The sequence below is a fragment of the Blastomyces gilchristii genome (genome assembly GCF_000003855.2).
Source record: "Blastomyces gilchristii SLH14081 genomic scaffold supercont1.21, whole genome shotgun sequence".
Taxonomy (NCBI): Eukaryota; Fungi; Ascomycota; class Eurotiomycetes; order Onygenales; family Ajellomycetaceae; genus Blastomyces; species Blastomyces gilchristii.
Genome location: NW_003101662.1, coordinates 714134 through 737289, shown reverse-complemented (window position 1 = coordinate 737289; position 23156 = coordinate 714134). Strand labels below are relative to the sequence as shown.

Sequence of the window (23156 nt, the reverse complement as noted above, 5' to 3'; positions counted from 1 at the left end):
TGGGACAAGGGGCGACCAACCCTGATTATGTCATGAATTATGTCATAATTCACGTGATGATAGTCTCGTGACATCTCCTAAGCCGAGGCAAACTACGGCGGAACCGAAGCTGGATAGACAGACAAAACTCGCACTCGTTGCGCTTCTCAATTGACTACGACGAGACAGGTATACTATATTATGTGAACTTTTGGATGATATTGAGCTTTTAACTGGTATATCGAACCCACTTGAAGCTCGGCTTATCCCCACCTCAGCTATCCTATCCATCTTGCGAGATGGATTCTGATCCAGGTGCTGCGCCGGCTATAAACCCAAAACCATCAGCTACCCCCGTCTCGCATTTCTTCCCATGGGCCACATCTCCAGATATTATACGCAGCCATGAAAAGGATGCGTACATTTCCGGGACGCTTTCAGCTCAAGCACACACAATAATTCGCGCTCTACGTGGCGCCAGATTCGCCCACTCTCATACCGATGCCATCAAAAACCTCACTGACCTCCTCTACCTTTCTCTCACAACGCTTGTCGGAAACAGAACACTGGGCGAAGAGTATTGCGATGTGGTACAACTGGAAGATGACTCATTACGACTACCATCGCTGGCTCGACGGGTCGGATATATCCTCAGTAGCATTCTAATACCATGGGCATTACAGCGGCTTCTCCCCGCCCTACGACAGAAACTGCGAGTAAAACTCCAACGCAGCGTCGCCCGCTTACAGGCAAGAGCTGCATTACTGTCCTCCAAACAGGAAACGCCCTCTAAACCTAACCTCACACTTCGTTTCCAAACCTATGTCCTCGACCATCTTGATTCCCTCACCTCCCTCTCCCCAATCTTCGCACTTAACCTGGCCGCCTTCTATTTCTCTGGAGCATATTACCACATATCCAAACGCATCTGGGGCCTTCGATATGTTTTTACAAAACGAATTGAAGATAATGAAGCTAGAATCGGATATGAGGTACTAGGCGTCTTGCTCGTTTTGCAAATCGCCGTGCAGGGAATCCTGCACGTCAAGGATACAGTCTCCTCCTTCACAGCTGAAACAGCGGAGAACCAACAAAGCTCCGACCAGAAAACAGCCCTCAAAGCAATATACTACCCACCATCCCTCCAATCGCTACCCGCAAGCGAGGCGCGATATGATATGGCGAATCCCACCAACGCCGTGCTCGCTTGGGTTCCGCCCGGCCAGCAACGGAAGTGCACCCTCTGTCTAGAATCCTTTAAAGATCCGAGTGCGACAACGTGTGGACATGTATTCTGCTGGACGTGTATACGGGACTGGGTGAGAGAGAAACCTGAGTGTCCGCTCTGTCGGCAGGAGGCGTTGGGCTCAAAAATCTTGCCCTTGAGAGGATGAAGTGCCCCCCGTTATTTTAAGATCTGACTGTGGAGCGTGGATATTGATATCGTATATAGCATATGTATGACTAGTTGCCATTGTTAGAATTGATATCAATATAATATAAGCCATACACGCCGGTGTGTAGGTGTGTATGTATGTTTCCCGCATTCCCATTGTGAAATTTTGTACCGATGTGGCAATATTTGTCTATATGACCAACGCCGAAAAATTTCTAATAGCACAGGACTAATAGAACAGGACATCAATCATTTAAATCATCCAACTGATCCCAAAGGAAAATGTAAGGTACAAATACATAGAAGATTATGGAAAATGGGATTCCACTACCCGGAATATTCCCCCAGAGGTAAAACTAGAAACGGCGCGCCCTAGTGGCGCAGGAGGCCATGCATATGCTTGATATAAACGGGAAACAAAACGTAGATATACACAGAAATCTAAAATAAGGTATTGGAAGGTTTTGGGGAGTGTATGCTGATGTCATTCCAGTTTTCCATACGAACGCTTCGTATATAGAAAAATATGGACGCACTTTATCAAGATTGTGGTTTTAATGTTTTATATCGATGGTTTTCGAATAGTGTAGATAAATGGGTCGTTCGGATAGTACAATGAGGCTCAGCCTGTTGTTTCCCGTCACACCTGCCTGAAACATTGACCTTTGAAAAGATGGTAGGAACATTGAGAACAGGGGCGGCGGCGACGGCTGTAACCAGGAAGGCAGATCTAATCCTATCGTTAGACTCATACCAGTAAGACAGAAAGAGACCCATGATTTGTCTTTGAAGGTCGGTCCTTTGCTACTGCTGAGTTTCCGCGATTGATGTCTTGATTTCACTGTCGCACAAAGCGGGGATCTTTTCATTCTCCCTGAAATTGTTCTTCGAGTGAATTTTCTTAATAGATCCTGTGACAGCATAAGGGATCACTGGATGGTCCGGGCTGGGTGGGACTGGCTCCAGCTTGAGTCTTTTAGCTTCGAGTACATGGAAGAGCTGCAAGGCGGCGTAAGGATCCGTTGCAACGTCTAAGTGGGTGGGTTAGAACTAGATGACCAATGGAGAAGGGGGGGGCGGGGGGCATAAATAAAAGAAATTTATCAGGTAATAGCCAAATCAAACTTACATTGCACCTGGCGGTAATTGAGCTTTTTCGACCATCCGCCGCACCTAATTTCGGGGTCCTTATCAAGTGGCAAGCCTAAATGCTCTTCAACTTGCTCAGCGAGATTCACCAATCTCTTATTGATGAGTTTCGGATTGAGATGGTGCTTTACCACTTTGTGCAAGCGGCTAACTTCGCAGAGGTTGGTTGTCTGTAGGCCCAAAAATTTATATAGCCGCGTACAGTCAGCCCTAATGGCGACGCCCACCTTGACAAGCTCGGGAGATTCCAGTAGTCTTTTGAGAGTGGGAGAGACGAGGTGCTGCGGTGAATTAGCTGGATTAAATAGAGCTAGGTGGAATACGGCGATTCGCTCCTTGCTTGCAAGCTGTATCATAGAAACATTATCTACAAGCGCATCACGAGTAGAGGCTTGAGCCTTCCATTCAAGGTCGAGGCCGACAACAGTTTCGGACAGAAAATGCTGTGCTACCCGTTCCGACGTCTGGAGGGAAGTACAATAGTGAACAGTGATGTCTTTACCATCTGGTGTTTTGTTCAGATTATAGCTCCAATATTTAGATGGTGACGTTTCGGATTGGCCGTTGGATGCATGTGTGGAAGAAGCGGAAAAGCCGCCTGCAGCTTTGGTATGATACTTGGAAAATGGGACCCGGTTAAAAAGCCCACCTAGCCATCGTGAAGGTTGCTTCTTGGGTGGGGTAATTCTGACCAGTGATGGCGTTGGCTCGGTCACCAAGGGTTGATCTGCACTTGCCGTCTTTGCCTTTGACTTGATGCCGGATCTGGGTTTTCTTTTAGCTAGCTTTGATATCGGTGGCTCTGGACTAGTGCTAGAACGTTTGGGTTTGAGTTTTGTCCGTTTTGATGGCGGGGATGAGTACACTACGGGCTTTGAGCGAATGCCAGAACGTCTCAGTGTTTTTGCTTTGATCACACTCAATGGCCGTGATCGAGATACAGTGCGCGTGTTGGATCTCGATCTGAATCTATTCCACACTGCATGCTGGATACGAAGCCACTCAGTTCTCTGATATTCATCCACCTCAGCGTCTCCTGTACCAGATTCGTTACCGGGAAAAGTGATTTTCGACAGTTCCGATACCCAGTGACGAATTTTCTCTATATCGGTTTGATTTGGAAGAACAACAGTGGGACATTCACTGCTGTGTAAATCAAGTTGGGCAAGTCTTTCTTCGCTCTGAAGACGAAGGAAACTGATTTCAATAAATGCTTCAAGTTCCACGATGAATTCGTCGAGCCATAAAAGAGAGAACTGACTGTGCCATCTCTGCAGAGACGGTTGGAGTACGGTAGGCATTCTATAGCCTCCCTGTGTAGCAATGTCTATGACGCTGACAAGCTGGGTCACGGCGCTCCTGATTGAATGGATGCGGTTCCGCGAGGTAATGAAAGGGGCAATGATCTCCCACTGTTTCCAGTAAATACTGGACGCCGGTTGTGTAGCGTAAAAAAGCTGGAGGGTGTAAGCAAAAACTGAGGCGGGATCTAGATTTAAATCACTCTTCGCTAAAGCTTGAACCTCCCGGCTTCTCTTCAACATATCGACTAGCCATCGTTTGTGCCTAGATTGATTGTGGTTCCGGGAACTGGACGAAAATTCCCGGATTGTCTTATTGGCTTCTTCGATTGTGTCGTTTATCGCGTTGCGGTATTGACCAAAAGCATCGTTTGTTGTAATGGAAAAGACATGAAAATCCCATGCATTGGGGACAGAAGCATGTTCCGAGAGGTATAATCCGATGCTCAAATACTTTCGCCAGTTGTGGCCTGCAATGGCGATGAGTCTTTTATCCATGCCCAATATACCATCATACCTGAGAAACATCAATTGTTCTCTTTGAGGTAACCAAGGTGATTTTCCCAGATATTTAAGATCTGAAGAAATAGCCTTCAAGGTCCTAGAATGGACCGTACGAAGCCAGCTTTGAGCATCAAGATAAGCTCGCCGCCGTTTGCGGACTGACACTTCGATTGAATTCCAAAAGCGAGTCAACTCTCGCAGCCTGACAACGTAAATATCGTCATGATATAACCTTTTCAACACCGTGTCTAAGAAACTCGTCACTGCTATGTCATGCATGATAATATTATATCTTATATCGACAAAGCGACTCTCGAGCGCCCGTACACGCTTTACCAATCGCTTGATGTGCCGTCGGCGATCGACTAGTTCGACCTCCCGCACTTCAATAGGCTCGAGCTTCGGCATATCTACGGAAGTAGCTATATCGATTTCAAGATCCGGCGGTGATGGTATGAAGGTAGGGATTTCAAGTGGTCGAGAATCCTGCGCTGCAGCTGCAGCAGCGATCTGCGCATCCAACAATTGTAGGCGCTCGCTGTAGTCTTCTTCGAATTCTACCTGATCCCATAGCGTGCCAATTGTCGAGCCCAGAAGCTCTGGATTTATAGCATGGGTTTTGCGATGCTGGAGGATGCGCTGTTCCAAGGGCGGTTCATCTTGTGGCTCGGGAACGGTGATTAAGGGAGCAAGGGTTTGCGCCAATATAGCACGCGGATCCTGCGGTACACGTACCCGACCTTTCAGCTTGACAACGGCCGGTGTTTGCGGAGTTTGCGCCCCGAACAATGGCTTGGGCGCGAGGGGTTTCGGTGCGAGGGGCTTGGGCGCGAGGGGCTTGGGACTTGGAGGGGGCTTCCGGGCAGCATAGTTTATAGATGTGTCAGAGAAAGCTCGCCATGGCGTATACATCAGTCGTGCTCCACGCCATGGGGAGAGTGTTCGAAGTTTCCGATTTCTTGATATGACGTAGGTCACGTTGGAGGAATGGCAATAATTGCGGCTTGGCCTAGAAATCGCAGAGAATATATTAGCATGGTTGAACTGTAGAACAGGTGAGAACAAGGCTCTCACCATCCGCTGCCCAAACGAAACCGCAAATGATCATTTCTGGACTTGCGATTCCCTTCTGACGGAATACGCCAGCCTGAGCATGTTGCCGAAGAGCATTGTCTTAGCCCATGTGGTAGCAGGGCTGGAGACAACATTATCCAAACGAACGAGGAGGCATGATAGATATGAACGAATGTAATCTGGCTGATTAGTCAAGGGCAGCCATTAACGATACTCCCTCCACCATCAGAACACGATACAGAACAGGTCCAATGAACTGGAACTAATGTTGGCGATGGATGCTTCTCCTTTGTCTGAAGAGAAATTTCCGTTCGCCGCATCGGGCTGTCGGAGTTGACATAGCTAACTATTCTCAAAGCGGTTAGATCCGTAATGCACCACCATCATCAACAGGCCAGATCCCGCAGAGAAGCGCCGCCAATTAGGAGTATAGTAAATGCAAGTGGCTTGATTTCTATGCTGAAATACTCTTGCCTTCATTTCTCCAACTATATCTGTGCTTCGAACGGAGTTTGGGAGTGTTTCAATTACTTCTCAACACCGAAACGATACTCTTCACCATGGCTTCCCAGCTTCTCCCTCTGGGTAAGAGCTGGAACCGCTCAGTTAAATGCGTCCATTGACTGTATAGCATTGGCGTGCTAACAACTGTATGCTCTAGAGTTGATTGATAAATGTGTTGGTTCGAAAATCTGGGTTGTCATGAAAGGCGATAAAGGTGGGCAACTTTGTCTCTCAGATATTCCACCCTTTTCGTTCCACTATAAACTAACATCCAATCCAGAGTTTGCCGGCACCCTACTCGGTTTCGATGACTATGTCAGTACGTTAAGCGCCACTGATTTATCTTAATTGATGGCTATTTGGCTAACATCTAACCCAGATATGGTTCTTGAAGATGTCACTGAATTGTATGTTGAGATTTAACGCATCACGAAAAACTTTTCCCTTGATGTATTCAAGAATGGCATTGGCCCGCGCTGCGCACTGCCAAAGTCCACATTCTGATGTCTCTATAGTGACTACACAGGGGCTCAGACCAAACTACCAAAGATACTCTTGAACGGGAATAATATCTGCATGGTAAGTACTGCGTATACCCCCCTCCTACCTTGGATGTTCCTTTCAAAGGTGATTTTTATTGCCTTGTAGGCCCGTTTGACTTCGTTCTCCCCCCACCCCCCCTTCCTTCTCCCAAACAAGATGGCAACTGATTGAAAGAAATAGTTGATCCCTGGTGGGGAAGGCCCCGTTGCTGCCGGCTCATAGCGGAAATCGCCGATTTTAAGCCTGGAAGGTTCCGCGATTGCGTGCTATTCTCATGGCTATTAAACCGCGTGTAGCACGCGCAAATGTATGCATCACACTGAACCACGAAACTCGGTATCCAACTGAATCCTCGTGTTGTTGCCGTATGCCCCTCTTCTAATCCCTGATCGAGACGATATTGAATCCACGGGGCGGGTACATGAGGATTTTACTTGCTGTTTCTTCTTTTTCTCTTCTAACCATCTTACCTACTTGAGTCTGCTGGCGTTTTAAGGGATGAAGGATAAAAAGGCTATGTTAAATGATAATAGGCATGAGGACATCCCTATCATAAATAATTCAAACCCAACTGCTGGGGCAGGGACCAGCACCGAATTGGTACTGACCCTTAGTTCCTCTCTAAGTTAATATTTTCTTTTCCTACTCCATTTCTGTTGTTGCTATATTCCAAAGTTTCCAGGTTCGAAGACATTCAAATCTCTTCCTCGATATAAGCCGAGAAAGAGAGATTGGGTATAGTCTCCACTCAGATTTCTTCAGGGATATATACAGTCAATGGAGGCGTTAACGATTGATATGGATAGTCATCTCGGGAACGTATCTCAGTCCCCAGTTAAGCGCCTCAACTATTATAATGAAATAATTCATCGGTGGAATTTAGAATACAAATAAACAACACTTGTGTATTTAACTGATCTATTGGGAGTAAACAGCCGTGCTTAAGACAGCATGAGAGATTTTTCAAAAAATCCTGTATGGAGTACCTCTGTCGCATAGAAAAATGCAAGTAAAATTCACACAGGAAAAAGGCGGAAAAAATGCAACAAAAAGATCGCATGAAAGGCAACCGAGAGAAAAATCAATGAAACATGCACGCTAGTGAATGTAAATATGCAATGCTCCGCTGCAGAACTCCAGGGGATCCTCCAATGAAATCATAGAATGCATGACGAAACTCCAGGTATTAGCGTGTCGGGACATGGGGAAAGTGGCAGTGGAAAAGAGAAACGAGTCAAAAATACATTTATACTTCTTTCCCCTTCGTTGGCGAGGCGCGCCTACTACTAGGCTCTTTACCACATTCGTCCTTCGAAATTGACACATCCCGATTAGCCGGGCTTACTTCCAACGGGTTCTTAGCGCGCTTGTTCTCCTTGCTACTCGCATTGGCGCCGGCGCCATTGTCCTCAGCCGATTGCTGACGGACTTCCTCGAGCTCGGACTCAGGAGCAGTGTCAGATGGGATGAAAGCAGTCTGCTGGCTAGCGACTTCTGCGTGTGTACCACTGTTTGTGCTTTCGGTGGATTTAGGGTCCAGATCGGACGGGCCTTCATTTTTGGAGTTTTGCTGGGCCTCCTTGTGGGCGGGTGAAGCGGTTGTGAAGCTTGATGCAGAGAAACGGTTTGTGAAGCGCCGTTGGGCCGGGCGGGACGGCTGTATGACTGTAACTAGAGCGGGTTTGTATGAGGACGCAAGATTGAAGTTGGAACGGCTAATGGAAGCCTGCAAAGTGGCCATGGCTGTTTGATAGAGAGAACGAGAGAGTGGGAGTGATGGCGGTGCGGGGTCAGGAGATGGGCGGAATGAGTTTCTGATTTTTTCTTCAATGATAAGAAATATCTGTCGAGAGTGATATATAAAGCAGAGAAACAGTGGTATACGCAGCAAAAGGCAGGCTAGCAGCGGTAGAAATTGGAAGTTGAAGCGAGAATGTGCGAAGATCAGAAAGATGGAGAGGGGGACATTTTTATATGTATGAAATGGCGGGGCTAAATGTCATCCAGGCATCATGAACAGAGGTTCTGTCGTTCGTGTGTAGCGCCATGCCTTACCCTGCCCTACCCTGCCCTACCCTGCCCTACCCTGCCCTGTTATCGCCGCGATTGTGGAGGGCAATCTACTAATGTAACAGCTGGAGATATCGCCGTCGCTGATTTCTCGGGCTTGCGGCGACGGCTCGGTTGAGTTGAGATGACGAAATGGTGAGTGAGACGGCAAAATCAGTCATGTGACTCAGTAATGGTCACATGATCAAATGCTTGGCAATATGTTGGTCATACCTAGTGTTGTGATCCTGAGCATTATATTTTACACTCAATCGGATTCTGAGGGAATACCCCTGTTAAATTAGTATCTGGGGTCCCGTTGGCTGGTGATGTGAGTTCCTCATCCCCTTCTCCCTGATTCTGTACTATTTCGTGAATGGGGATAATGTGTTACGGCAGATCTCATGTTGCTCAGCAGGTTTAGCCGCTTGAGAAATCGGTAAATAGATGCAGGAAAAAACGAACAGGCTGCCTACTATGCTTCTGCTGCCCGTCTCTGGGCACAGTGCATGGGCTGTGCGAAGAGCAGTCACACAGAAGGCCCGCATACAAAGGCAAAGGCTTACCCTCAGCCAGTGCCAACATTGATGGCTAGATGTTGATCTTCTGTACCTGGGCAGTCAAAAGAATCCAGAACGGTACCTAGGTATCTTTAGCCTTTAGGCTCCCCCAGGATCGCGGCTCTGAACCTTAATTAATCTCTACTGTCCGGCGATAGCCACCGGTTCCATGGCAGGTGTTTTAACTTTAAAACATAGCTTGAAGCCTCTTTGCCTAATCATACTTCGGACAACCGTTTAGGGCATTTCTAGCATATTTCTAAGCTTTATTTTTATTTGATCTTATCCGGGTTTTACTTGACCTCCATGGCGCGCAGAACAGAGCCGCCAACCTTTTCGTTTATTGGTTTTTATTCAAAGGTTCCTGTGTGACGGCAGCCTTGGAGGGGTTTGCATAGAATGCTTATTCGTGTACCTGCCGTTCGAAACACAAAGAGATATTGCGGCCGCGGCCAACAGAGCATATCTCGGATGTATTTAGGCTGAGCTGCAGACCGGCGACAATCATTCCATTGCCAACCAAAAGATATACCCTCACTGCGTTTAATCTATTAAGCTCATGATAATAGAAGAAACTTCATGTCATCTCAACTCTGCTGATGCCCAGCGATAGTCTGTGAAGCTGATCGATTGCCGTGATGGCGTTCCAAGATCCTACCGCGCGGTGTACTGCAGGCTGCATGTAACAGCTAAAACCAACGCGAATCTGACTCCGATCTACACATCAGCGCTAAATCCGAGAATTAAAAATGGCAGGCTACATAGAGAATGAGAATGAAGGATGGCAAGATTCCCCCGCGAACTCAATCTTGAGGGCTTCCGCAGAATATCCGCCTCATGACGACATTTGCGTTTTCAAGTGGTGACCCAGAAATAACCAGAGTCAAACAATAGAAGGGATGACCGCGGAAAGTACTGGCATACGCATTAGGCTTGTCTGTTCCCTTTCCCGCCCTCGTCCCACTACATTCCACTTGCATCTTGCCTGCTCTTCCACCCTTCCTTGCTCTAGGCTCCATTTTGGTCCATCTTCTCTCCTCTCCTCCTCTTCTCTTGGAGGACGGACGTTGGATTTGTTCTCCACTCCTCTCCCTCTCTCTTTCTAGCTCCATAAACCATCACTAGACAAGGTATTCGTGACTAGTAACACTTATTCTATTCCCTAACCCACTAGTTGTCCAACCTTCTAAACTGGTGAGTCCTAAGTGTCCTGTTGACTGTGTCAATTTCTATTCTTCCCCCTTTGCTAGCCAAGGAGGCCATTCCAAGTAGTTTCCCTATCCTACATTTATATGACAACCCATATCCTCCCTTCTCTTTTGTACGGTGTGCGCAAGCAGCCGCCCTTACGGCCTTGGGTTGGACATTTTCCACGGGCGTTATAATGGATTTCATTTCAAGGGATAGGATTATTTTTGCAATATCTGACATATTACGCTACTCTTGAGCTTCTCATTCTGTTTATCCTCTTCTCGTATATTGCTCAAGACTCTTTTATTCTCCTCTCGACCAATGGCAGCTCCCTATGTTCATGAATCCGCCCATGCCCATATCTCCTGATTGCTTTCACTTCTCACGCCTAGAGCAGGGCTAATGAAAGATAAGATTATACAGGGAAACAGCGGAGAGAAATAAGGGGCACCGCAACTCCTAGGCTTCTCGTCTTTATTTCAGCTTTTAATACTCATACAATTTTCTCACAAAGAACGTGAAAATTGGAAGAGCAATAATGGCGGACACGTCGAATGAGGAACCAAAGCCTACACCTCCCAATGCGAACCCAGTCGATGGTAGCGACGGGACATCCGAGGGATTCCATGATAACATCTTTGCTCGCTTCGTGGACGGCTTCCGCCGCGATCCTAATGCCCACATTACCAAAAAAGAGGCTCTGACCACTCAGGACAAGCAATTTAACTTGGAAGCGGCCGTTTCCAACACTGCATCGTCCCCTTTGCAACGTAAACTGAGAGGCCGACATTTGCAGATGATAGCAATCGGAGGATCTATTGGTGAGCTAGTAGCCCTCGCTATTGATTTTACGTCAAAAGTTCTAAATTCCATTAATATTATCGACTAACATAATGTCACGTATCATACCAGGTACTGGATTGTTCGTTGGGTCCGGAAAGGCTCTTGCAGATGGCGGAGCTGCTTCCGTCTTGATCGCGTTCATCCTTGTTGGGGTTATGTTATATTCAACTGTTCATGCATTAGGTGAAATGGCCGTGCTTTTCCCGGTTGCCGGATCTTTCTCTGCATTTTCGACCCGCTTTATCGATCCGGCCTGGGGATTTGCCATGGGCTGGAACTACGGTTTACAATGGATTATAGTTCTGCCCCTGGAGATTGTGGCTGCTGCTATAACCGTCAGCTACTGGAACGCGCCAGTTTCGCCTGCGGTCTGGGTCACCATATTTTACTTGCTGATTGTATCCATAAACTTGTTTGGCGTTCGTGGGTATGGTGAAGCTGAATTTGTGTTCTCCCTTATCAAAGTTATTGCGATCATCGGATTTATGTACGTACCCACTCTACCTTCTGCCACGGCTATTTTGTGTTCGCTGACATTTAATTTTCCCCTATTATAGTATTCTGGGAGTCATTCTAAACGTTGGTGGCGGACCAAACGGGGAATATATCGGCGGCAGATATTGGCGCAACCCGGGGGCATTTCATAACGGATTTAAGGGACTTTGTAGCGTCTTTGTTACTGCTGCCTTCGCCTTCGCCGGCACAGAAATGGTGGGTCTGGCTGCTGCAGAAACTGCCAACCCCCGAAGAACAATACCGACAGCCGTTAAGCAAGTCTTTTGGCGGATAACCCTATTTTATGTCGTCTCTTTGGCCATAGTCGGACTGCTTGTCCCATACGATGATGTGCGATTGGTAACTGGTGAATCCAGCTACGACGCCAACGCTTCTCCTTTCGTGATAGCAATAAGAAACGCTGGGATCCAAGGGCTCGATTCAGTCATGAATGTCGTTATCATGATTGCCGTGCTTTCAGTTGGGAACTCTTCAATATACGGCTCTTCACGTACTCTTGCAGCCCTAGCTGAGCAAGGCCAGGCTCCTCATGTTCTGACCTATATCGATCGTCGGGGCCGCCCACTCGTTGCAATCGGCATTTCTTCCGTTGTCGGACTGCTTGGTTACCTTGCTGTTGCAGAGAAAGAGCAAGGTGCGATATTCTCTTGGATGCTTGCGATTTCCGCACTGTCCTCCATCTTTACCTGGGCGTCTGTCTGTTTCGCCCATATCCGGTTTCGTCGTGGTTGGAAGCTCCAGGGACGCAGTCTTGATGATCTACCCTACCGTTCTCAAGCAGGTGTAGTCGGATCGTGGATTGGCCTGATACTCAATTGCCTTGTCCTCACGGCACAATTGTGGGTTGCAATTGCCCCCGTTGGTTTCGCCGAGATGACTGTGAAAGAGCGAGTCGCAAACGTGTTTGAACTCTACGTGGCGGTGCCGATTATTATTTCATTCTACTTTCCATACAAGTTCTGGTATCGTACTAAAATTATACACGCCAGAGACATGGATCTCGACACTGGGCGTCGTGACCTCGATATCTCACACTTGATCGCAGAAGAACGTGCTGAACGTGCCCAGTGGCCAATGTGGAAAAAGGTCTACAAGACTTTTTGCTGAAAGGTCCTGGTGCGCAATTTATTCCCTCTCTTACGGGTCCCCTATCTGCTACCCATAAAATCATCGGCTGATGTTAGTTCAAAGGAGCAGGGCTAATAAATCTCGTTTCTGTCCCTACTATTCCAAGCGTATATACATCTTCGTTAAGAGAAAACCAGCGAAAGATCTCCATATGCCAAGGGGAAGCCATAGTTAAATGGGACCCGGGAAATCAGTCTGAATTTAAGGGCATGATACTTTTTTATTTTATTTTTATTTTATATTTATTTTTTAGGTTCAATGGTTTTAACACCAAAAAATGTTCTTCGTTTGTATTTTCTACTATGCTAGTTCCCTAGGGCTCGTGGGCGTATATGGATAGAAGGGAATGCCGGGTGGGTCTAATAATTATAGGTTGACATGTGTGAATACTGAAATAATCAATCGTTTGAAAGGCCCCTCCTCCCTTCCATGGTTTTGCTTTTTGCCTTTTTGGGTTTAATTACATATTCTAACAGTGAATATGATGTCTGGATTAGCACTTGGGGTCCCGAATGGATCGGTTGAAAAATGTTAGCAGGAGTTTCGTTTTGGTTGTTGGCAGGAGACCATTGCGATAAACGTAGTTCGGACGGTTTAGAAGGAATTGAGGAAAGTTGCTAGTTATCCTGCGAAAGGCCATTTGTATCTACACGTACAGTTCATGTACATGTACATGTACACATGTGTACATTAACCTTCATCGGCTAACACCCCGACGGGATATAGGTCTTAGCCGTCCCAAGAGAGTCTAATTAGCATCGACTTAACTCGGGCCGAACTTGCTGATCTGTTCGGGTTTGCGGGAGAGAGGGGCCACCTCGGCATTGGGTGGTGTGGCGCCAAATAAGGGAAGCAGAGTCACCCTCGGATACAAACTCAAAATTACGGGATGTATGAACTAGCTTTCCCCTCGTAGTGAGACCGAAGGATGAAGCACGAGTAGCTGGACATCTTCCGAAAACGGAGACATTTACTGTCCGCCTGATAGATGTCGTGGGGCACGCGTTCACGCGGAACAGAGAATTAGAGAGAAGCTAGTGTTTATATCCGTTGAAATGTTGACGGTCTGCTAGACCAAGGATTGGACGAGATTCCGTGGGATGTCTTATGTTGCCGATAAAGATTCAGATATGAAGTGTGGGAGCACACACTCCGCTCCCCCAGCGGCCGTTGACAATATATCTATATATATTTTCGACTTTTTGGCTCAAGCAATGGTCTGCTGGACAGTGTTTAGGATAACAAAACAGACAGATTTCATGTGAGACTCGTCTAGATGGGGCCGAAAGTGCACTGTGGCATCGACGATGAGTGGTGCAATGTTAACTTCATTATCCGCATCAAGTGGACGTTGTATCATGTATGTGAGGGCGTACACAGAGCGGTCTAGATAGCAGCGTGATAAGTGGAGAATTCAGGAGCTCCTCCGAGGAAGTGTCGGAATGTAGATGGATGTTGGAATATGTTCTCTACTTCAACTTCACAAAGAGAATGGAGAGGGCCACTGCTACCTGTTCTGTGTTCTGTGTCCTATATGCAGTGTTCTGGGCCGTGTATTGTTTTTGACGAAGGAATGAGTGTTGCAGGAAGAGTAGGGCTTTGGCAGTAGATTCTTTCAGAATGACACTGTCTAATAGCCGCTCTGAATGAATGCAGGAATACCACTAAATCATGCTCAGAGCTTCCTAGGTACTTTGCTTTGTACTCTTAATGTTTTCGCCGTGCAGTACTTTTTCGGGATTTTGTGAGAGCCCTCCCATTTTTCAATTAAGTACTGCACATGTACCACATACATAACATTGCACGGAGTATCCATTTCTGAAAAGTGGGGAATTTAAGAGAAGCTCTCAAACTGTCCTTGTGAGGATTCTCAAAAATAATCCTACTCCCATATTTGGGCAGGCATTTTCTCAAATAGTTTCTGCAGGGAATTTGAAATCCCAAATTTAGGGCCAGGCGGGAGATAGTCGGCGGTGGATCTTGGAAAACAATGGAGGTTAACTTGCGTACGACAAACAGGCGACGGTGGGAGCTAACGTTAGTTAACTACTTCAACAGAGTAAGTTAAGTTTCCCTAATATAACTACGCTGCGTAGATCCGGGCAGGGAAAAACTGCTTATTTCATCCTAGGGTCTGGAAGTTGATTTCAGTCTCGCAGTTTATTTAGCACCACAGCGACAACGACCTATTCATTTCAAATAATTGAAGCTCTTAGCCGTTGTAACCCTGCTGTGGGATTTAAGTCGGCAATGCCTTAGATGAAATAGGAGAAACAAAGTGGAACTCTCCTGGTAGGAGTTGTAGCTGGAGCGGGGGACCACAGCTCGTGCAATTCCAGTGGAATTGGAGAAAACGAAACCAAAGGAAGGGTTTGGGGTTATGTTCATTGGTGGACTTAGGCCCAACCTTGCTCAGCTCTGCACAAGGGAGAAAGGAAAAGAAAAATTATGAGCTGACTACACCGTACAAAACCTATACAAGCCACTTTCGTATCTAGACGGCAGTGGCGAGCTGGGGTAACCTGGCCAGGGGCGTGGATGGAGCATATGCACAAGAGGAGGGGCCGGGATTCTGTAAATCCCCAGCTCAGGCACGTCAAGGGTTTGATAATGATAATAGCTGAAGAATGCTCTTTATACAATATTCTTGATTTGAAAGACATATTTTGACTCATAGAGTGAATGTTGGGTGATTGAGAAATTAAGGAAAAAGAGGGGCATATGAGGGGATGCTTGGTGCCGAGCCCCTAGTACACTGACTTCTTGATCGCACAGTACCTCTCCTATTAGCAATGGAGAGTTTCAGTTTGGACTGTTTTGTTTTGTTTTGTTTTTTCTTCTTCTGTTGGCTCTTGAGGCCAGAGGACGAATGTCAAGAATTTGGATTATTATTGATCGAGTGATTCGCCCTCCTGGATCGTTGTGATAGGGTTGCTTAGAAACACTTTTGTGTTCTTCCACCTGGCATGCATACGTCAAGGTGATGCTTTTCAGGAGCGCCATGCTATGGTTATATAATACAAACACCCTCCCTAACCCTCCGATGTTGAACCTCTGTAAACTACGGAGCTGAGAAGGAAAGAATATTAACTTATAAAAGAGGCTGTGAAGTTCACCTTTGGTGTGTACAGAGAGATCTCCATACTGTTTACAGGGTGCTTCATTTTGCAACCCCTCCCACATCTAATTCCCCAACAACGACAATCTTTCGGACCTGCCCGATGAAGTTGTTTGTGCCTCATTTCAAAAAGAAAGTCAAGAAATTGTCTAGGCGATTTAATTTCCCCTTATCTTCGTCCAGTATCCACAATCCTCGAAAATGGCGATCGGTCCGCGTCTGTCGAAAAATCGTGCTGCAATTGCAACAGTTTCGCTCGGGAGCTGGAAATATCATAGCTTACCTGACAGGCTCCGCCAGGCGGCCGATGCTGGGTTTCAATCTATTGACTTGATGGAGAATGATTGGGCACAATACTTGAGATCGCACCTCGGCGCTGTCGACGACGACAAAATCTGGGAGCCGACAGCTGAAAAGTTAGCAATTGCCAAAAAGCTAGGCAACTTGGTAAAAGACCTGAACATGTCAATTGTCTGTGCTCAGCCGGTCCGCCAGATTGAAGGGTTCACGGATCCCAAAAAGCGCATGGCGAATTTGGCTTCAGTGGTGAATCGGTTCCCCTTCCTGCGAGCATTCGATACAGATATGCTATTTCTAGTCTCGAATATCGGAGCCGAAAATAGCACAATTGAGCTGAAAACCGTGGCAAACGACCTGCGAGAGATTGGAGATATGGCAGCAGCCTTCTCTAAACGGGATGGAGGCCCAATGATCAAGATTGGGTATGAGGGGCTTTCATGGGCACTACGAAACACTTGGTCATCCACATGGGAGGTAGTCCGTGCGGTAAACCGACCAAATGTTGGCCTAATCGTCGATTCCTTTAATTGGCTCGCAGTCGAGTTCGCCGACCCGTACAACAAGGAGGGCCATGGACGCATCTATCCTACGCTGGAAGAATCGCTTGATGTTCTCTGCTCATCCATTGCATCTATGGTGGCTTCAGTGCCTGCGGAGAAGATATTTCTCCTCCAAATCGCGGATGCAGAGCTGGTGGACACAGCAACCTTGAACCTGACTCGATACGAAAACCCCGATGCACACGAGCTGCTGCCTTGGTCGAGGAATTTTCGACTGTTCCCCATGGAAGAGGAGCGGGGAGCATACATGCCCGTTGAATTAATTACAGCGGCTATCCTCGCAGCGGGTTACGAAGGCCCATTGTCGATGGAGGTATTTAGCAGGTCACTCGAGCGTCCGGATGCAGATGTCCCCAAGACGCATGCACAACGAGGCTTCCACAGCTTCGAGGTGATTATGCAAGCTGCAGAATTGGTGCCAAAATTTTGGGGTCCAATTGCTCCAGCTTGCGCAGAAAAGTGGGGAGCGAAGCTTCTCGACCAAACACAGACAAAAGGCGCAGATCGACCTCTCACAAATGGACATGGAGAACCCAAAATGAATGGGGTAGTACATTAGGTTCAAAATTTGGAACACTCAAGCGTGGGAATGTGGTTTCTCGTTTCTGGTTTTCTTAGTTATGCTTTTGATTAAATGCTTTATGGTCCAATTTGTTGCGATTTTAGTTCCGATTACCCATTGAGTACTAATACTGAGTACTGAGTTGTAGCTAATAGTATTAAACGCCGCGTCCGTGAGACAGTAATTTATTCTTGAAGAAGCTCTTCCAAAGGTTCAAATAAATTGCTAAAGGCGATAGTCTGTAGGGCCTCCATTCCGGAAGCTCCTCTCACTCACTAGCAAGATTCGTTAAAAAAAGTAAAAAAGATGGCTCTCGAAGTGGGACTGGAGGCTTGCAACCGCATAGATCTCAGCCACGGGGGAGGATGAGGACTAACCACTGAGAACCTAGGATTAGTTACTTAGTTACAAGGAAGTACGGCGGGGTCTGTACAGGACCAGGTGCGGCAGAAAGTACTTCTTCAGAACCATGACTAGTCTTGAAAATCAATTGATGATCAATGGCTTGTGGCGGCTGAGCCCGCATGAATCTCGATTTCATTGATTCCTCAAACAAACATGTCGAATCCGAGTGGGATGACGCAGTTAGTGCGTGGGAGGACAGCTGTGTCACATTCGTTTAAGTGGCAAGAACCTCTGAGCCTGATGGTTAAGAGACATGCATCCAAGGAGAGATCTAGCCTCTCTCTCTGTAGTTGTCTTCAAGGACGTCGTTGTTGTTGTTGTTGCTCAGTTGATGGACTTTGCCCAGGTATCAAGGCTCGAGTCGTCGGCTGAAGGTTTGTGTTAAGTGCGCGCTAAACTTACTCTAGGTTAGCGTTTAAGAATGTGTAGGTGGGTCGCCTTGGGTGGAGATTCGAGCCGGCACTAGTACAGATTAAGATTGATAGTTTAATGGTTCGGTGGATCAGAGTGGGCAAAGAGATTGGATCAACTAGATCTGATTGGGTTAGTTTCAACCCTAAATCATCGTCCCCCGGAAATTTAGATGATCCAGCCAGCCATTCACGACCATCGAACGACCAGCCATGTTTCCAATCCTCAATATTTGGGCGACCTGTTCATGCAGAATGCATCCAGCGAAGCCTCCCACCCGCTGGTCTTACTGGCTGGAGATGCTTGTAACTGACAACACGCCCTGAACCGACTAACCAATGTATTCACAGGAGAACCTCATCTTTTTTCTGCGGGCAGCCACATCCCAAAACATGCTTCCCCACCCCCGGCATCGGTAGGGAAGCTCATCACTGATCAGCTCGTAGCACCCTGAAGACCAGCTCTTTTGAGAGGTTTTGTGTCGAGTTCGCATTTTGGGGTTCATTTGCTCACCAGCCAAGCTTGCTCCGTATGATGATGAAAAGGCGTCGTGTGCTACGGTAGCTCTTCGGGAAGAAATTTCGGGAGCAGTAATTTTGCGACAAGTTCATTGCGGAGGGGCTATTTAAAGACGCTATACGAAGTTGTGCAGGGGATATATAGTTCATGCCTAAGGACAAGCTGCTCCTCAAACCTTTCTTCTCTTTTATAATTCTGTCTCTTACTTGGAAGAAATCTCACTTTATCAACTGGAAGCTAGCTAGATCTTGTCGTGGAAATAGATTGACTATTCATTTTTGCACAATGGCCCCATCGATCCTTGAAAACGATACCTTTGCTCCTTACCAAAGCAATACATCCTCTTCAAAGTCCGTGCTACACGAGCCTGCTAACCATGTGCCTTCGGAAATCGGCCATCTCGAGCTGGTTCTATCTGAAGGCCCGGAAACCCTCGAACATATTTTGACGACGAACACAAACGGAGCCGTCCGTCATGGAAACCATGCCGGTGCTGACAACACTTTTAAAATCCTCCAGCTGGCTTGGGCTCTCACCACCTGCTGTTTCACCTCCGCGAATTCCCTCTTGTTCGACTGGGATCCAAATTCGGGCGTCTCATGTTTGAAGGCACTCTCAACTGGGCAGGGATCGCAATTCGGCAATCGATTATTAAGTATTGAACCAGATGACAGTTTGCCACAAGTTCTGCGCAAACTAGCCACGCTACAACGCGGAGCTGTTGAATACGCTTCATCGAAACAAAACGGGAGTTCCGATGCTGAGATTTCACCAGACTTATTCGCAACTGCCTTTCGCTATCAAAATGCTTCAACTCTAAATTCGGAAAAGAATTCCGAGGTTTGTTTCAGTGAATGTTTCTGCCTTGACTTCCTTTTCAGAGGCAAGCTTATCAATCATTTTTCTCGTTGCTGATTGTTTGCTAGGCCGACGTTTTCCTTGACATTACCCATGCAAAAGACGGCCAATTGTTTGCCCAACTCGCTTTTTCGAAGCAGACTATCTCCGAACCACTTGCGTTAAGTGTCCTACATACGTTCAATCATGCCTTAACATCTATACGTATGTCACCGGATATAACAGTGGAGGAAGTCAACATGTGCTCAGCGCACGATCGACAACACATTACCCAACTCACTAGTCATGTTTCTGAGTCCAACGAACGTTGCCTCCATGACATGGTTCTTGAGCATAGCCGCACGAATCCTGACGCTATGGCCGTGGTTTCATGGGATGGTGATTTGACTTACGGAGAGTTGGATGATCTGACATCGAGACTTTCCCATCATCTTGTTGATCTAGGCGTGGGACCCGAAGTTTTCGTCCTTAGCTGTTTCAAGAAATCAACTTGGGCCATTGTGTCGAGGCTTGCAATCCTACGAGCTGGTGGTGCATATATCTCGATAGATGCAGCTGACCCTCCAGCGTATTTAAATTCCGTCATCCAGCGCGCTAATGCTAAAATCATGCTCACTGTTGCCGAATTCTCTAGCCAATTCCAAGGCCTAGTTCCAAACATCGTCGAGCTATCCAAGGAGGGAATCCTGAGTCTTCCCAAACAGGTGGAACCAGCTTGTACGACTGTACGACCAAACAATGCGTGTAAGTGGCTCCCTTGAAATTGCCAAGATTTAGTATGTTGATGTAACCTACAGGCTTGATTTTGTTCACTTCGGGTAGCACTGGGGAACCGAAAGGGATTATCCAGGAGCACCGGACCTATGCCACGGCCGTCCGAGATTATTCGAGGATCTTGGGGCTCAATGCAGGAACTAGAATGTATCAGTTTGACGACTATGCTTTCGACATCAGCAACAATGACTACCTCGTACCACTTTCCGTTGGCGGATGTTGCTGCGTTCCACATCCGCAGAAGGCCATTCATGTTTTGACAAGACATATGAACGACTTGGGTGCAAATATATCGTTTCTTACACCGACAGTTGCCATTCAATTGGGTCCGGAGGATGTTCCAGGCCTCAAAATACTCTGCATCGGCGGTGAACCGCCTTCGAACGACCTATTGTCGAAATGGGCTGGGAAGGTAAAACTTGTTAATCAGTATGGCATGGGCGAAGTCGCTACGTTTTGCACGTACAACGATGACATGAGCCCTGGTAGCGGAACCAACGTCGGGCGCACTGGGACAGGCGCCGCTTGGGTTGTCTCCCCCTCGTGTCCGGACCGCCTCATGCCTGTCGGCGCTGTCGGAGAAATGATAATGGAAGGCCCTCATCTTGCTCGCGGGTATCTTGACCAGATATCCAGAAAATCCGAAGCCGGATTCTTACAGTGTACGCCGAAATGGCTCCATGAGCTGCATCCCGAGAGAGCATCCTCAGCCAGACTATATAGGTCTGGCGATCTTGTAAAATACAACCACGACGGTACCCTAACCTACGTCGGACGAAAAGACACTCTTTTGAAGATTGATGGCGGCAGGGTCGACGCTATCGAGGTTGAATACACTGCGAGGAAATGCCTATCACCCGAAGACTCCATTGTTGTCGACTTACTTGGCGCCATAGACGGCGTCGAAAGTCCCATTCTTACCGCCTTTCTTTACCTTGCAGACAATCCAATGAACCTGAGCAGCAAGGCTTGGCCCAACGAACCAATTACCTTCCGAACAATTAACGAAAACCACAGCGCATATTCGAAAGTCGAATTGATCAAGAAGGCGATTGGTGCTACTTTACCAGAAATTCAAATCCCCACGCTCTTCCTGCTCGTCGATCGAATACCGCGCACGAAATCAAACAAGACCGATCGACGAAAGTTGCACATGTTAGGCCAGAGCTACTACATGCCCAAGAGAGAAGTGTTCAGCCCAGGAGCCAGAGATGGAATCCCGAAGCCAGCCACTCACATTCCTCCAAAGGAAGTTCCTGTAAGCAACGGCCATGGCGTAAACGGGGCAAAGAAACGACAGGTTCGTGAACTAGATGTTGAGGAAGATTTGCAACCCAAGAGGCAAAGACAAATGTGCTGATTTTTCCCCACCTTTTCCTCCTCAACTTCCGGGGGTTGATCTACAGGTTAAAAACTCAACGGTAACATCTATTTGGCGAAAATTTTGGAATATTGTCCATTTTGTACGTTGAGGAAAAAGAGCTATCCGGGGAAAAGGAGGGCCTTATTCAAAGTCTCGGGGTTGCCGACGAGTTAAGTTCACTTACTGTATTTTTTCTCTCCTCGCATGTTTCCTATTCCTTACCCTATTCCTTGTCATTTTCTCATTACCTTTCCCTGCAAAATGCTGTTCTATCTAGAAAAATGGGTTTGTAAATCCTAAGAAATATCTATGAGGCAGCTCATACGCAAATATTATATTATATAACAGAGTAATATACTAGAATAGCATGGGTTTTCTCAAACATATACTCAATTAGGGATTCCACAACGGCCATACAACACCGAAACTATATGCTCCCTAGTCATATCCTAGTCCTAAAAATCCTAAAAATTAGTAGTCTCTCGCCATCCTCATTCGCCTCCGCAACGAGAGCAAACCCACATTTCTCCAACACATTAGTAGAAGCAAAGTTTTCCGGATCAACCTGCTCTCCCTAGAACCTATCCACGAACGCGGAGACTGCTTCAGTTGCATATCCTTTTCCTCATGCAGAGGGGTGAAAGATGTAACCCAGCTCCGCAACTAGGTCGGAGCCATGCGGCCCACGACACCAATCATGGTCATTGGTGGATTCTCAGTGGATGCGTCTTCACTGGGATTGATACTGAAATCTCCAGGCTCAGACAGCTGCCCATCTGTAGTAGCCGTGATTGTTGTAGCAGGAATGGTTGTGGTCCTTGACATCTTGTCCGCTACAAGAGCAGACGGTGAAACAGAGTCGCGGGGAGATTCGAGAGGCTCCGAGGAAGGGAGGAGGTAGACAGCGAACGTTTCTCCGCGAGGGTTATTCTGTCGTAAGACGCCAGACATGAATTGCTATCTTCGAGGTCTTGCTGACGCCGCGGGGAAGATAGGAGAACACCAAGACACGGGGACACAAATGGTGTTAGTCATATTGACTAGGATTCATTTCTTGTTTGTGTGTTGCAATTGTGGGCATTGCTCTTGTTTTTGTTCTACTTTCCTGTTATTTTCCTTTTTCTTGCTTTTATATTTGGGGCTTTATTGCCCGAGGGGTTGACGTAGTAGATACGCATTTGTACGCACGCGTACCTGCAATCCCAGCAACCCAGGATAGCATATACATGTACATTACAAAATATGCCAGAGGTAGGGCTACAACCAGTACTGTACGCGAATACATACCTACACGAGCAGGTAGGTAACTGTACATCCGTGGCAGCTTAACTACAAACAAGCGGGGAGAGGCAGGACAGAGGATTTGCGGATGAATTGGTCAATATCAAGATTTCTACCACACCTCCAATTACTTGGCTGCCAATGGATTTGACCAGATGTTATGGTATCCTTGTAAATGCGTCTCGTCTAACCTCTCCATTCGAAGACTCTTGTCGTAAAGATGTCCGTCGCTGTGTTGTCACCATTATTTCGTGTCGACATCGTTAAT

The 23156-nt window shown here is 47.0% G+C and overlaps 8 protein-coding genes across 8 annotated transcripts; 5 read left to right on the top strand and 3 right to left on the bottom strand.

The window, feature by feature from the left end:
* Positions 1–96: 96 nt before the first annotated feature.
* BDBG_08003 (3'-5' exonuclease/helicase) lies at positions 97–6096 on the bottom strand. The gene is made up of 3 exons (XM_031723356.1): positions 5404–6096; positions 2505–5338; positions 97–2406 (listed from the first exon to the last, which is right to left on the bottom strand). The coding sequence occupies exons 1-3, from the start codon at positions 5535–5537 to the stop codon at positions 2180–2182; spliced, it is 3195 nt and encodes a 1064-aa protein (XP_031580502.1). The 5' UTR covers positions 5538–6096; the 3' UTR covers positions 97–2179.
* Positions 128–1786, top strand: BDBG_08004 (peroxisomal integral membrane protein). Its single transcript, XM_002621740.2, has one exon. It carries the CDS (start codon positions 279–281, stop codon positions 1371–1373), a length of 1095 nt encoding a protein of 364 aa, XP_002621786.1. The 5' UTR covers positions 128–278; the 3' UTR covers positions 1374–1786.
* Positions 5398–7188, top strand: BDBG_08002 (U6 snRNA-associated Sm-like protein LSm5). The gene is made up of 6 exons (XM_002621738.2): positions 5398–5988; positions 6065–6121; positions 6188–6226; positions 6287–6314; positions 6423–6486; positions 6631–7188. Exons 1-6 carry the CDS (start codon positions 5964–5966, stop codon positions 6670–6672), a joined length of 255 nt encoding a protein of 84 aa, XP_002621784.1. The 5' UTR covers positions 5398–5963; the 3' UTR covers positions 6673–7188.
* A 508-nt stretch (positions 7189–7696) lies between these two features.
* On the bottom strand, positions 7697–8191 carry BDBG_08001 (uncharacterized protein; the record flags this gene model as incomplete). The annotated part of the gene is made up of 1 exon (XM_031723355.1): positions 7697–8191. One exon carries the CDS (start codon positions 8189–8191, stop codon positions 7697–7699), a length of 495 nt encoding a protein of 164 aa, XP_031580501.1.
* A 626-nt stretch (positions 8192–8817) lies between these two features.
* BDBG_08000 (AAT family amino acid transporter) lies at positions 8818–13257 on the top strand. The gene is made up of 5 exons (XM_031723354.1): positions 8818–10253; positions 10665–11071; positions 11163–11580; positions 11651–12725; positions 12807–13257. The coding sequence occupies exons 2-4, from the start codon at positions 10789–10791 to the stop codon at positions 12714–12716; spliced, it is 1767 nt and encodes a 588-aa protein (XP_031580500.1). The 5' UTR covers positions 8818–10253; positions 10665–10788; the 3' UTR covers positions 12717–12725; positions 12807–13257.
* Positions 13258–15566: 2309 nt separating this feature from the next.
* On the top strand, positions 15567–17545 carry BDBG_07998 (3-dehydroshikimate dehydratase). The gene has a single exon (XM_031723353.1). It carries the CDS (start codon positions 16057–16059, stop codon positions 17272–17274), a length of 1218 nt encoding a protein of 405 aa, XP_031580499.1. The 5' UTR covers positions 15567–16056; the 3' UTR covers positions 17275–17545.
* Positions 17546–18312: 767 nt separating this feature from the next.
* On the top strand, positions 18313–22735 carry BDBG_07996 (lysergyl peptide synthetase LpsB). Its single transcript, XM_031723352.1, has 4 exons — positions 18313–19452; positions 19539–20214; positions 20268–21544; positions 21651–22735. Exons 1-4 carry the CDS (start codon positions 18760–18762, stop codon positions 21714–21716), a joined length of 2712 nt encoding a protein of 903 aa, XP_031580498.1. The 5' UTR covers positions 18313–18759; the 3' UTR covers positions 21717–22735.
* BDBG_07995 (uncharacterized protein) lies at positions 20981–22869 on the bottom strand. Its single transcript, XM_031723351.1, has one exon. The coding sequence runs from the start codon at positions 22556–22558 to the stop codon at positions 22271–22273; it is 288 nt and encodes a 95-aa protein (XP_031580497.1). The 5' UTR covers positions 22559–22869; the 3' UTR covers positions 20981–22270.
* Between the last annotated feature and the right edge of the window lie 287 nt (positions 22870–23156).